The sequence below is a fragment of the Nyctibius grandis genome, chromosome 15 (genome assembly GCF_013368605.1).
Source record: "Nyctibius grandis isolate bNycGra1 chromosome 15, bNycGra1.pri, whole genome shotgun sequence".
NCBI classification, from domain to species: Eukaryota; Metazoa; Chordata; class Aves; order Nyctibiiformes; family Nyctibiidae; genus Nyctibius; species Nyctibius grandis.
The window spans coordinates 12,237,104-12,250,180 of NC_090672.1; the positions used below are offsets into that span (position 1 = coordinate 12,237,104).

General features: G+C 53.7%; 2 protein-coding genes across 4 annotated transcripts in view; one reads left to right on the plus strand and one right to left on the minus strand.

The window, feature by feature from the left end:
• The window catches only part of RPL38 (ribosomal protein L38), a 326,451-nt gene that overhangs the window by 132,933 nt on the left and 180,441 nt on the right, over nucleotides 1-13,077 (plus strand). The window lies entirely within an intron of this gene.
• Nucleotides 1-13,077, minus strand: part of SLC39A11 (solute carrier family 39 member 11) — a 71,140-nt gene that overhangs the window by 14,946 nt on the left and 43,117 nt on the right. The window contains exons 6-7 of the mRNA XM_068413414.1: nucleotides 10,146-10,316; nucleotides 263-332 (exon numbers count right to left, since the gene is read on the minus strand). Of these exons, the coding sequence (XP_068269515.1) occupies nucleotides 263-332; nucleotides 10,146-10,316 (241 nt within the window). The remainder of the gene's footprint in view (nucleotides 1-262; nucleotides 333-10,145; nucleotides 10,317-13,077) is intronic.

Here is a 13,077-nt window from a genome sequence, read left to right on the forward strand (position 1 = left end):
TACCCGCTGGGGACGCGGCTTTTGTGGGAAATCTGGGCATTTCTCTGTCACAGCTGGCAAGCACAGCCACTAGGAAAACGCGACAGCACTAGGAATTTCTTCTGCGCCTTCTGCCCACGCTTGTGCTTCCAGACAAGCTTCAGTTGATGTATCTCCGACCACCCCGGCTCAGTAGCAATGTGGGACGGACAGACAACCTCCCAGAGGCAAAGGCATGCCCAAAACCAGACAGAGGCAGAGTAGACGCAGCGTTGGGGCTTACCTGGCGCTTTGGAAGGTCGCAGACGCTGATTTTCCAATAGCCCCGAATCCAACTCCCACTGCCAGACCCTCTGAAACGGGAAGGAAAAAAAACCAGTAAGGTCAAACCCTCCAACAGCCCTGGGATCATCCCTCCTCCTGCGCTCCAGCGGAGCAGAGACTGGTGTGAGCAGGACAGCGGGACCCCGGGCCAGGTTGTCACCCTTGTAACCAAGGAAGGGAATTGGGAAAAGGAGGGAGACTCATGGTTTAAAATTTAAACAGCTTTAATAAAATAAGAAAACCACTATCAATGGTAATACAAGACAAATGAAATTATACTCAGCTCATAGAGTGGTGGCGAGTCGCTTCAGGGATGGCAATTGTTGAGAAGAAGGAGAAAGAGGGAGGAGAAAAGAGAGCAAAAAGCCCCCCATGCCCACAAACTTTCCTTTTTATAGTGAACTTGACATTAATGTTACAGAACACACCTGAGGGCCAGCCTGGGGCAGCTGCCCCAGGTTTAGCTGCTCATGGCCTCGATCACCAGCCCACAGCTGGGCACAGACTGAGACTAAATGTCACAGAAACGTGATTCTATAAATTTTATCCCTACAAAACCAGGACAATCCCACGAACTGGGGATGGGGGACTGTTCAGATGAGCATTCAAACAGGTTGAAAATGTCCCCACAAGTGTTTCCCTGTGTGCTGGAGGACAAGGGCTCAGGAGGAGAGGCCTGGGTGTGTGTTTGTGGCCTTCTGAATTTCCTGTTGCCTTGGAAACACGCCGTGAAAAGCAGCACTAACTCGGATAATCACAGCATTTGCATCCTCGAGCCCAGGCTGAGCACGGGGAGCTGAAACACCCGACAGCTCCTCAGAGCCCTGGGCCCAGGCTTGGGCCAACGCTCAGGGTGGGAGAATGACAGCAGCCATCAACCCTCCGCACAGGGTTACGGGGTAAGGAGACTCCAAATTGTCCTTAAAATACCATGACTGGATGACGACTCCATCTAGTAAAACAGCCAGAGGATCCAGGGCACGCTGCCAGACCCGGGAGGGATCACACGCTTGTGCAAAGCTCTCGTGAAAAGCTCTCGTGCTGCCCCAACATCCCCTGGCCAGGAGATGGGGCAGGGGCAGAGCCGTGGGGGGCTGCCATGGCCCAAGTCTTGTGGAATAAGGAGCTCAGCAGCACAATAAATGAAAGTACAAACCACATATACACGGAAACAAAGCATGGGAAATGAAAATCAACAGATGGTGCGTAGGGAACGGCTCATCTGGAGAGGGAGGAGCAGCCAACGGTGGAAGCTGCAGCACGGCGAGGAGGAGGTGACACAGCAGCCTCTGGCCACGGGCTTGTCCAGGTCCCCACTGCCCACGCGAGGACACGAGAGCTGGGGTAGGACGAGTACAACCAAGGGGCTGCTGAGCCCAGAGCATCTGACGGGAGCTCACAGCCAAGCAAGGCTGGTGTCACGCGTGGCCCAGAAACACCAGGGACACCAGCACGCCCCACGGTCACTGCCGAGGCTTGGGAAGCCTCTGATTATACATCATAGATATTGTGTGACACACTCGGCCCACCGCTGAGATTCATTTCAAATATTTCAATCAATGAGGTTGGAAGAGCCCTCTGGGATCATCGAGTCCAACCATGGCCCTGACACCACCATGGCAACTAGACCAGGGCACTAAGTGCCACGTCCAGTCTTTTCTTAAACCCCTCCAGAGATGGTGACTCCACCACCTCCCTGGGCAGCCCCTTCCAGTGTCTAATGAACCTTCCTGAGAAAAATGCTTCCTAACATTCCTAATTTCCTTTGAAAAAGCCTGCCAAGATCACACAATAACATCACCTCTTCAATAACACCGGGTCAGCCTCTTCCAAAGAAGGTGTCAACCTTCAAAACGACTCTGTTTGCAGATACACAAAGATTTAAATGGAAAACAAAGAGCTTGCTGCCAGTTTGCCCACACTCAAAGCTCACAGCCAGCTCAGCCCTCCGGTTGCAGCCCCTCTCTCAGGTATTCTGCACGTAGCCAAATTACAAAGAGCCCAAGTGGCTTCTTCAGGTAGGAAAAGACACAAAAAGGCAAAGGTTAATGTTTCTCTATCAACCCCTTGCAGAGAGGCTGCACTGAAGGCTCTGCAAATGGATGAGTAGGACATTGGGTCACTGAAGATGGGTACAGGAGAGCAGACCTCACCCACTGAAGGCTCAGGCATCAGCTTGAAACATAAACAGCCCTGGGTGACTTCTGATTCTTGGCACCAAGATGAGCAACAGCGAAGAGAAGCGCAAGTCCTGGGCAACCCCGAACGACTGGAGGATTTATGGTGGGCCACCACTCCACGGAGGGCAAGGCAAAAGCCCCGCAGCTTGGGGTGAGAACGAGGGTGGAAGGCAGGCGTGCGCGTCCCACAGGGAACCTTCCCATGCCAGAGAGGTTTTTCCCCGAGGATTTCAGTGGCTGAAGCAGCTGTCAGCCCCTCTTGCAACCAGTGATGGAGCTGGAAGAGCAGGAGGGTCCTCACAGCCCTGTTAGCTGGAGAGCTCGCAGGGTGAAGGCACCAGGCTGGGGTGTTAAATCAGCATCTCTTAGCAGACTTGCAGAACAAAAAGATAGAAAAATAGGACCAACCTCAGCCACTATCAAGAAAATGCTTCTATTTAACCTAAACAAAGAGATTTTGCCTCTCTTGGGCTTCCTTGGCTTTACAATCCAAGATGCTTTATCCTGATAAGGCATTACCCAGGGATCAGACTAATCCTACGCTAACTTCAGGATCAGCTACGAGCCTCTCAGCTGGCAGCGCTCCTTGCAAAGGCGTGTTTTCCTCCCTGCTTCTTTTCTGAGACAAGAAAAAAAAAAAGCTTCAAAATCTCAGCTGAAAAGCGATAACGATGCTGGAGGGTCACTGCAGAGACTCGGGGTGTTAATGCCCAGTGGCTACAGAATGTGTTACGGCAGCCTGCTGATCGCGGTGGCGAGGGCAACGCTCGTCCACCAGCATTCAAGCACCGTCGAGCAGAGGGGACTCGGATGCGTGTGGCATGCTGCTACAGCTCTGGTTTTATCTCTACTTTAATTTCACTTCCGTGCCCCATCAGCAGAGCTGCAAAACAGCACAAAATGTTCTGTCTCGTTGAGCCAGGAGGACAGTGACAACGTTCCCGTCTGCTCCAATCCACAGGAGCACAGGAATTGGCTGGGGTGGGCTTTGGGATGAGGCCCAGCACTGATCCATCTCCTCCCCCTCGGCGTGGAAAGCTCTGCACGCTCCCACTCCACGCTGGGATGTTCCTGGGGAGGCCAAAGCTCTGCAGCCCCGAGGGGACCATGTAGGTTCCCCAGATGGAGCATCACCGTGGTGTGCTGGGCTACAGGAGGGTGTCTTGCCTTTGGACTAGCTCAAAAAGAAGTACCCAGTGCTGCACTTTCCAGGGAAGTCTTCTCCTTGGCAGGGACGAGAGGAAGGTTTGCTCAGGCAGGAGTGAGGTGCTGGCATCGAGGCAGCCCGCAGCAGACGTGGGATGGTCCTGGGGCACCTGGATGCAGCTCTGCTCTGCCAGCTCCTCACCCACCCTGACACCAAAGACCTGCAAGCTGGGACCCTGCGTCCCCCCCAGCACCTCAAGCCTGGCAGCAGCGTTAACGGAGCTGTGAGTGACATTATCTCCTCCTGCGGGGATTTATGAAGCTAATTCTCCTGGGTCAGCAAATGAACGTGCTTCCTTTAGGAAGGTACTACACATGCCAACATGTCATCAATTATTCATCCTGCTCTTTGAAGAACTGTTAAGTTCCTAGTGGGAAATTAATCATGCTATAATGAGGTTTGTATTTCTAGGAGGGTTTAAGCACGTCCCTGTCACCACTATTCATAGAATGGTTTGGGTATTCAAACTCTTAAGTTTTTTTTCCCCCCAAGATCGAATTCCAGTTCCCTCTGGGTAACATCATTTAGCCATCACTGCACAAGAAAGCACAGAGATCACCAGATTTCAGTGAATTTCATGTTTCTGGGTATCCACCATTATAAGACTAGCAAGCAGGAGGTTAAAGTCATTTTAGAAAGACTATTTTTTTCTTTTTTTAACTTAAACAAGCCAGAAAGCAGTGGATCTCTTCTCCCAGGCAACCAGCGATAGGACAAGAAGACACAGCCTCAAGCTTTGCTGAGGAGGTTCAGGTTGGACATTAGGAAGCATTTCTTCTCAGCAAGGGTCATTAGCCATTGGAAGGGGCTGCCCAGGGAGGTGGTGGAGTCACCATCTCTGGAGGGGTTTAAGAAAAGCCTGGACATGGCACTTAGTGCCATGGTCTAGTTGCCATGGTGGTGTCAGGGCCATGGTTGGACTCGATGATCCCAGAGGGATCCCAGGCAGCTACGGCCACTGCTTACACCCAAGATACCTGATTTTAAAGAATTAAAGTGACTGCCCAACATCCCAAACCTTCTTCATCATAGAAATGTTTCTCTGGAAGAAGAAAACTCTTTCCCAAACAACCCTAAAAGCAGGGACCGACCCGACCCCATGCAACCTGAATCCATCACAGATATTTAATCTTTTATTTCTAGCACGCAAATGATTTCTCAGGCCACTGCTCACCAATGTTTAATGCAACAGACCTGCAAGATCTGATGGGGATAAGAAAAAAAAGGACCTTCCACATGCATATTTCAGCAGCCTTTCATTCCAGCTGGTGAAAATCCCATATTTAATTGGCTTTTGTCACCTTTGTGGCTGTTACCGCTTACAAAGCACCGATCACCAACTCGGACCGATGCTGAGGAGATAACTGCACGTTATCAGCTCTCCGCTGGCTTCCCAGGTGTCTGCTACAAATGAGATTGTGAAAGACGAGCCGCTGCCAGCGGGATATTAGAGACCCCGTGACTCCCACCCACGTTCTCCCCCCTTTAACTGCCCCAGCGCATGTGACACCCCCCAGGCTGCAGAGGAAGCCTTCCCAACCGTGCCCACGTCATGCATGAAATCACATTTACGTTGGGTGTTCTTCACGTGCCATTTCCCGTGGCACCCCGGACCCCAAGCCTCAGGCTCTGCTCAGGAGGAGCAAGGGGAGGTCCCAAGGGAGCGAAGCCGGTGGCCACGGAGCCACGCACGGCATGCACAGGCACCCAGGAGAGCCGTGCTGTTCCCACGGGAGGATTTCTTTTTAGCTTCCACCTTTACAGGACCAGGTTTTTCCTGCTGGCATCTCGTCCCACGGCTGCTGGGAGCGTCGCCCACGGCCAGGGCTGCCACCCGCATCCTTTGCGCCCTCCCCACGCTTCCCATCCCCTCGCACAGAAGCTTCATGAATTCGAGCAAGTCATTTCAATCCATAAAGACACTTAATAGATGAAAATGTCAAAATATGTGCTGACAAGGCGACAATTAATGGGAGGTTTAATGAAAGGTTAAAGCAACCTCTCCCAGAGCGAGCGCGTGCGGCCGTGCTCCTTCTGATCCCACATGAGTCACTGCCACCCAAAACACTCCGGTTGGCGCCGAACACCCAGCTCTGTCTGCGTGGGCTGCATCTGATCTGACCTTTCTCCTCTCCCCGCAGCCGCTCACAGGGCCGTCATGTCACAGCACCACTGCAAACAGCGATCACTCGATCCCCGACACACCCGTGCCCGAAGGGTCCCTCTGGAAATCACAGAATCACTGAGGTTGGAAGAGCCCTCTGGGATCATCGAGTCCAACCATTGCCCTGACACCACCATGGCAACTAGACCAGGGCACTAAGTGCCATGGCCAGGCTTTTCTTAAACCCCTCCAGAGATCGGGACTCCACCACCTCCCTGGGCAGCCCCTTCCAATGGCTAATGACCCTTGCTGAGAAGAAATGCTTCCTAATGTCCAACCTGACCCTCCCCTGGCCAAGCTTGAGGCTGTGTCCTCTTGTCCTAGCGCTGGTTGCCTGGGAGAAGAGGCCGACTCCCACTGCGCTACAATCAAACTGCTGCGACAGGCACCGGCCTCGGGAAGCCACATCCTGGGCTGGTTTTTCTCCCTGGAGCAGAAAGTGCTGTGAAAAATTAATGACTGTTCAAATGTGCATCTTTCCATCCTTCTGGAGCGAGCACAAGCTGAGCTCGTCGCAGGGCCAGCACCCTCCTCTGCTCCCCTCGACCCTCTGCAGCGCTTGGACTCCACCGAATGGATGTCTCCCCGCACATGCAGACATCTTCCCTCACCAACATCTTCCTTTTCACCCTCTTGTCTGAAACACAAGCTGCAGAGAAATCTTTTCCTCCTATTCCTTACTAAAAATCCTGCCTTTCAGTAAAAATCAAAGGTGCTCCGAGAGTGCCCGAGAATAACCACTAACAGCAACGCAACCAGCAGCAGCGGCGGTGGAGGGAGGTCTGCTGTGAGCTCAGAAAGAGCCATCACACAGATGAGACACAGACAAATCGGCGCAGCTAAATGGCTCCTGCTCTCAGGCTCTGCCGAGCCCCAGCGGGTACCAAATGCACATTAAAGTCAACCAGTCTCCATTTCAATAGACCAATGAAAAACCCCGCCGTTCAAAATGAACGTTACCAACCTTTAATGGATCTCGGAGAATATTCATATAAATAACCGCTTCTCTTTATAATGGAGATTCAATACCACACTCGTTGCCCCAGCCTTCTCTTGGGAGGCTGAGTGCACGGGAGCGCCTGGCCCAGGAGAATGAACTCAATCAATTTTTACTAATGACAAAGCAACCAGCGTGGAACTCACCCCCTCCCAGCGCAGTACGCAACCTCGGTGCTGCTCCAGCCATCCGCAACCCCCGCTCTCCATGCCCTCCTCTTCGGCAACACGCAGTCTCTTTGCATCCTCGAATTCACCATCAACTGAGCACCAGCTCCACCGTGGAGAGCACCAGCTCCACCGTGGAGAGCACCAGCTCCACCGTGGAGAGCACCAGCTCCACCGTGGAGAGCACCAGCTCCACCACGGAGAGCACCAGCTCCACCACGGAGAGCACCAGCTCCACCACGGAGAGCACCAGCTCCACCACGGAGAGCACCAGCTCCAGCGTGGCTCTGATGGACAAGCTCTGGCTGAACTTCGCTGCCTTGGTTTAAGGTTTAAAAAGCTGCAGCCCCACCTCGCACCCGCCGCTGGAGCACGTTGAACCTGGACCCAACCGCTGCCGCACGGCCTAAGACACCACTGCAGGGTGCTCACCTGGGAGATGTCAAACCACCCCGTGGTTCAGGTACAAACCCCACTGGGAAGCTCCCTCCTTGCCCTCTGGTTTTGGGCATGTCTCCACCAGCCCGTTGCACACCCCCAACCCTCAACGCCCGGAGCTGGTGTTGGCAGACACGTGGACAAGCCAGCCGAGGAGCGATGGATGGAGATGGCCACGACATCATCCACCACTGGAGATGACGAGGACAGGGGACCGGGCCAAGGGGGTGACAACGCTGGGGTCCCCACCAGCGGATCCCAGCCGGGGCTGTGGGGTGACGGCAGCGCAGGGATTCAGCTCCCACTTAGAGCACGGCATGGCAGAGATCCCCCGTGCACATCAGCCAACAAGCAGAACAAAACCCCACCGGCTGCTCCTCTCCCCCAGACAGTCGTAAAGCAGGAGACACAGAAAAGGACGTTAAAGCTCGTTAAAGCTCTAAGAAGCCATAAAGAAAAGCCAGTGTCCAGGCAGTGCCGTATCGAAGCGGGCAGTCCTCACTCTTGGGCTGTCCCCAGCCAAATGCCACCGTGCAGAGGGCAGCAGGCGGGTCCCGGGTGAGCTGGCCCGAGGGCACTCAGCTGAACTGCTCCCCTTCCCGGGTGAAGCTGCAAACGAGCACGTTTCAAATCAATCGGACGTTTATCACGCTTCGGTGCAGACTCCCCTTCCACCCTGGTCTCCTTGGGATGAAACAAAGCGGCGTCAGCGCCTGCTGCCAGTCTCTGCGCCCTCCTCAGGGATGGCTGGCCATGGCACTGAGTGCCCTGGTCTAGTTGCCATGGTGGTGTCAGGGCAATGGTTGGACTCGATGAGCCCAGAGGGCTCTGCCAACCTCATTGATTCTGTGCTTGCCACCGGTGAGGAACAGGCTCCCTCTTTTATTGCCAGCAGAGAGAAGAGTTTTATTTACTTTGAACCCCATTTAGGGATGAGCATGTTTTGCTCTTGGCACTGCATCTCTCTTTGGTTTCAGGCAAATGTGCTGCGAGGGGGTTAACGTGCGGGTGAGATAATTGAATGTACAGACCAGCCTCTCGCGTTCAGTTTGTATTTCGTGGGCTCTGCCGGCAAGCAAAAGGTTTGCTCGTTTGTTCCAGAGCTGGGGCTGCCAATGTAAAGAATAAATTGATAATGACAGGAGATGCCAAACTGCAGACTATTCCTACTAATTAATATTCATATATGCCTGGTTTAGTGGAACATTAATTATGTATTTAATCAAGCCCTGTTTATTCTGGTTTATCTTTGTACCTTGGGTGGCTGTTATGCTGAAGACTTCAGATTAATTAAAATGTTACTGGTGTATCACAAATAACAATTAGCGAGGTGTGAGTTGAACTGCCTTTCTCTTTGCGCTCCAGGAGGAGAACCTGGTAGGATGGAGCTTGAGGGGCTGCTGCCGGCTCCCTGCGGAGCAGGGTCCTCCCGGAGGGGTCTGCTCTGCCCGGCGCCGAGCCGTGGTGGGGTGTGAGCAGGGCTGTCCCATAACAAGCTGGAATATTGTGACCTTTAAGATGCAAGAGAGAATTTCTGAGCCTCTCTAAGCGTCCAAGGGTGCCTTTGTGCTCTTGCAGAAGCAATGAAAGGTTAGACCAGCATCTCTGCAGCAGCCAGGGCCGCGTTGCCATTAACCTATTGCTATGGGTGACGCTTTGTTCCCTCCTCTACAAAACTGCCTTTTTTTGCCATGACAGAGACAGGAATCCCCAGCTGACACGGCTGGAGACAGCAAGATGCACACGCTGCCCGGCTCTTCACCCCAGGCTCCTGACACTTCGTTTGAAGGATGAAATCCAATTACAGTTTGCTCGGTGCAAACGTTTCCCCCTTTTTTTGTGCATGTGGCTAATTTAAAGCTCCCTACTTGCCTCACCTGCAACGCATCTGCCTCCCCCAGCAACACATGGAGCTGAACTAAAGCATCTGATTTATACACCTATAATTAAAAAAAGAGGATGAAAAGAGGAAAATCCATGGGAGCAGGAGCACCCAAGGGTGCTGGGAACCAATGATGGGCTGGAATGAAGCAATTACAGAATCCCAGAATCACTGAGGTTGGAAGAGCCCTCTGGGATCACCAAGTCCAACCATTGCCCTGACACCACCATGGCAACTAGACCAGGGCACTAAGTGCCATGTCCAGGCTTTTCTTAAACCCCTCCAGAGATGGTGACTCCACCACCTCCCTGGGCAGCCCCTTCCAATGGCTAATGACCCTTGCTGAGAAGAAATGCTTCCTCATGTCCAACCTGAACCTCCCCTGGCCAAGCTTGAGGCTGTGTCCTCTTGTCCTATCGCTGGTTGCCTGGGAGAAGAGGCCGACTCCCACCCCAAATCTTTCTCATTATACTCTCGGATTTACAATTTTCCCCCACGACAGGCTGGCCATAGCGAGCGGGGCTGCAGATCTTCGAGAGGCAGCAGCAAGCCGAGCCCACGGGCTCCCCCCAAGCCCCCTTCTCGTCGGGATTTTGCTACCAAGCCCTTACATGGTTCCGCCCTACCAAGAGAGCGAGGTTTGATGTGACAGACCTTGTCAAAAGGCACCCAGGCACCCAGGTGGGCAGTGCCATGTGCAAGAGGAGGGAAGGGAGAGAAGGCGGCAGCCCCACGCGACCCTCCCAGGACAGCCCCAGGAAGCGGCTGCCGCCAGCCGTGATGGATGGACAGACGGACGGGACCTACCTGGGATGTTGTGGATGGTTATAGCGAGGATCATCAGCATAATCCGCCTCCAGCTGCTGCTGCCGCCTGCCGGGGCACCGTCCCTGGCCACGGGGAACGCCGGGGGGCCGTCGGGCAGGCTGGCCCCCGCGCCCTTCCTCCTCTGATAGGGCTCCCCGTTCTCAGCCTTGTCTGGGGGGACAGAAAACAGCGGGGTCAGCTGTGGGGGGGACAGATGGACAGACGGGCATCTCCTGCCTCCCCTCCCGGAAGGAAAAAGCAGAGAGAGAAGGAAAAACACTGACCAAAGCAGCAGGGATGAAGGGGGGTGTATGTGTGTGTGTGTTGGCCCCCCCTCCCCTTCGTTTCATATTAGGGTAGGGGGTTTCCCCCAAGCAAGCTGCAGAGCCCATGGGCCAGGGAGACCCTGAGGCAAAGCAGAAGTTCATTCCCTCCCAGGACCTGCTCCCGGCCCCGCACTGCTCCCCAGCATCACCCTCCAGGCTCCCACCCACCCGCAAAGCCCCGCTCTGGCAGGGACGAGCTCTGGGGCCGGTGGCTGACGAGGACAGAGCCAGGGACCATCCTCCACCACCAACCCCAAACCTGGCAGGTCTGCAGGTCCATCACCTTCACTGAAGAAGGAAAATTCTGTAACACTTCATTTTGATTTCACTCTGGTCAGAAAACGAGCACACTGAGCCATATTTAGCCGCTATTTTTCTGCTACCAAAAGATTTGCCGCTGCCACTCGCTAAGACATCACCAGATAACCCCGGGCTCTCCCAACCTCTGCTCCCAGCAGGACCATTACTATCAGCTCTATTTCAACCAGTTATTTAAAAACATGCCACTAAAACCCAAGGCCCAGTCGGGGCTGTGAAGGGTGGAACGAGCACCAGGCAGCCCCATAACAAACCCTACACACGTCGAGACCTTCGCTCTTCACCTTCAGCATGAAAAGGTGACGGGAAGCCAAGAAACGAGGAGCACAAATTCCTCAACCTCACACAGCGACAGCTACGGCTTCGCATCCAAGATTTGACATTTAGACAATATAATTATCTCCCCCTGGATTTATACACTTCTCTCTCCTGTCCCTTGACCCACCCGCTCCAAGAGGTTTTTTGCAGACACAGCGTAAGGAGCCATCTGAAACTGTTTTGACAGAAGGCCAACTGCTTCCCCTGCCATCGGGGGCAGGATGATGCCCGACTGCTGCGCTACGTGTCGCATTTTCAGCGCCAATTAAGACCCTCGGCGCAAGAGGACTCGAGCAAACTGACACACGGGGTCACCTTGGGAAAGCAGAGGTGTCAGCAACACTCTGCCTCTTGCCATCTGTAACGCAAGAACAGACAGCTAAAGGCATCCCGAAGCAGTCCTCAACCACACAGAAAATAAACCCAAGAATTCAATATATTTTGGTACCAAAAAAACCACAGCAAAGACTACGAGCCCACTTGTCTGCAGCGGGACCAGACGGCTCTCCAGCGGGTTCCCTCCCACCTCCTGTGCTACGGGAGCATCCCCGGACGGCATCACCGGGGCTGCAAACCACGACGCCCGCGCTGTCCCCCAAAAAGGGAGGAAAAAAAAGAGCTGTGGCTCTGCCAGCAGAGATGCTGCGCAGAGAAATATTGTCGTTGTCGTTAGCCGTACGGAGCCAGACGCTTTCTGCCCCCACATCCCAGCCCAGCTGATACCGTGCAGTAACATTTGATGGCAGAGCTTCACTCCAGCCTGCGGGGACAGAGATAAACATTTTTTTTAAGCAAGAGCGAGGACAACCAGCTCCAGCCGAGCAGCTTGTCCGACGCACCGCGGGAACGCTGGCACAGCGGACCCCCGGCGACGGAGCAGCCAAGGCTGGAGCCACTTACGGGTGAAATTCTCTTCTTCTGCCAGACCACTGGATTACTTTAATTGCTTGGCACGTGTCCCCCCTGGCCCCACAAACAGCGTTAGCCTCAGCTGGCCCTGCCTCGGCCACCGGCGCTGACCCACAGACCTGCACCCCGCAGCGTGATGGGTGCGGGGCCGCCCGAGCCCCCCGCTCCCTGCAGAGCCTCATGCCCACATGAAAACCAGGGTGAAGCGAGGGTGCAGGGAGGTGCAGGGACAGGTATCTGCTGGGGAATGCAGGGAAAAAGCAGAATGTAACATCAGTGACTTGTTTTTCCTTAAATCAGGCAAAAAAAGCTGCCTGCTGACGGTGCAGCAGCAGCTCAGCCGCGCTCCCACCTCCCTCAGCACCAGCTAAGAGCAGCGTCACTGACACCAGGCAGGCTGCCCCAGCACTGGCAAGGTTCTTCTGGTCTTTTTCCCTTTTTCTTTTTGCTTATCTCATGATGTGACCTGGCCCAGCCCATCCTCAGTGTTTCTGACTTTAAGACTGTTCTTCAAACCAAACCGAGCTGTTGACTCAAGAGAAGCGTGTGCCATCCAAGCACGTACAAGCCTGTGTCCCACACACCTTGCTCTGAGGGAAATAAACAGAATAGATGCAGCTTTTATAGGGGAAGTGCTGGGGGTGGTTTGGATGGACAATCTGAACACAAAATTTATCAGAGTTTATCAGAATTTAAATTTATCAGAACATAAAAGTTATCAGAGAGCAGATGCAGCAACACCAAAACCAGGGAGAAAACCCCAGCGTCATTTTCCCAGTAGCATCACACGTAACAACGAGACTACAAACCACACGTGGGTCAAGTGATGTGTTTTGCTTCCAATTGCTGTGAGGAAAGGAAAAAAAAAAAAGATAATTACCATGGACTGATGATACCAGCTCACAGCATTGGACACAGCACGGGAGGGGACTCGTGGGGCTGTCACACAAAACGCAGCACCCAAAGTGCTCCCAGCTTGAAAGGCTGCAGGCTAAGGGGAACAAAACAACAATTACAGCTAAACATGGATTTGGCTAGAAATCAAGAAAGCCTCAATAGCA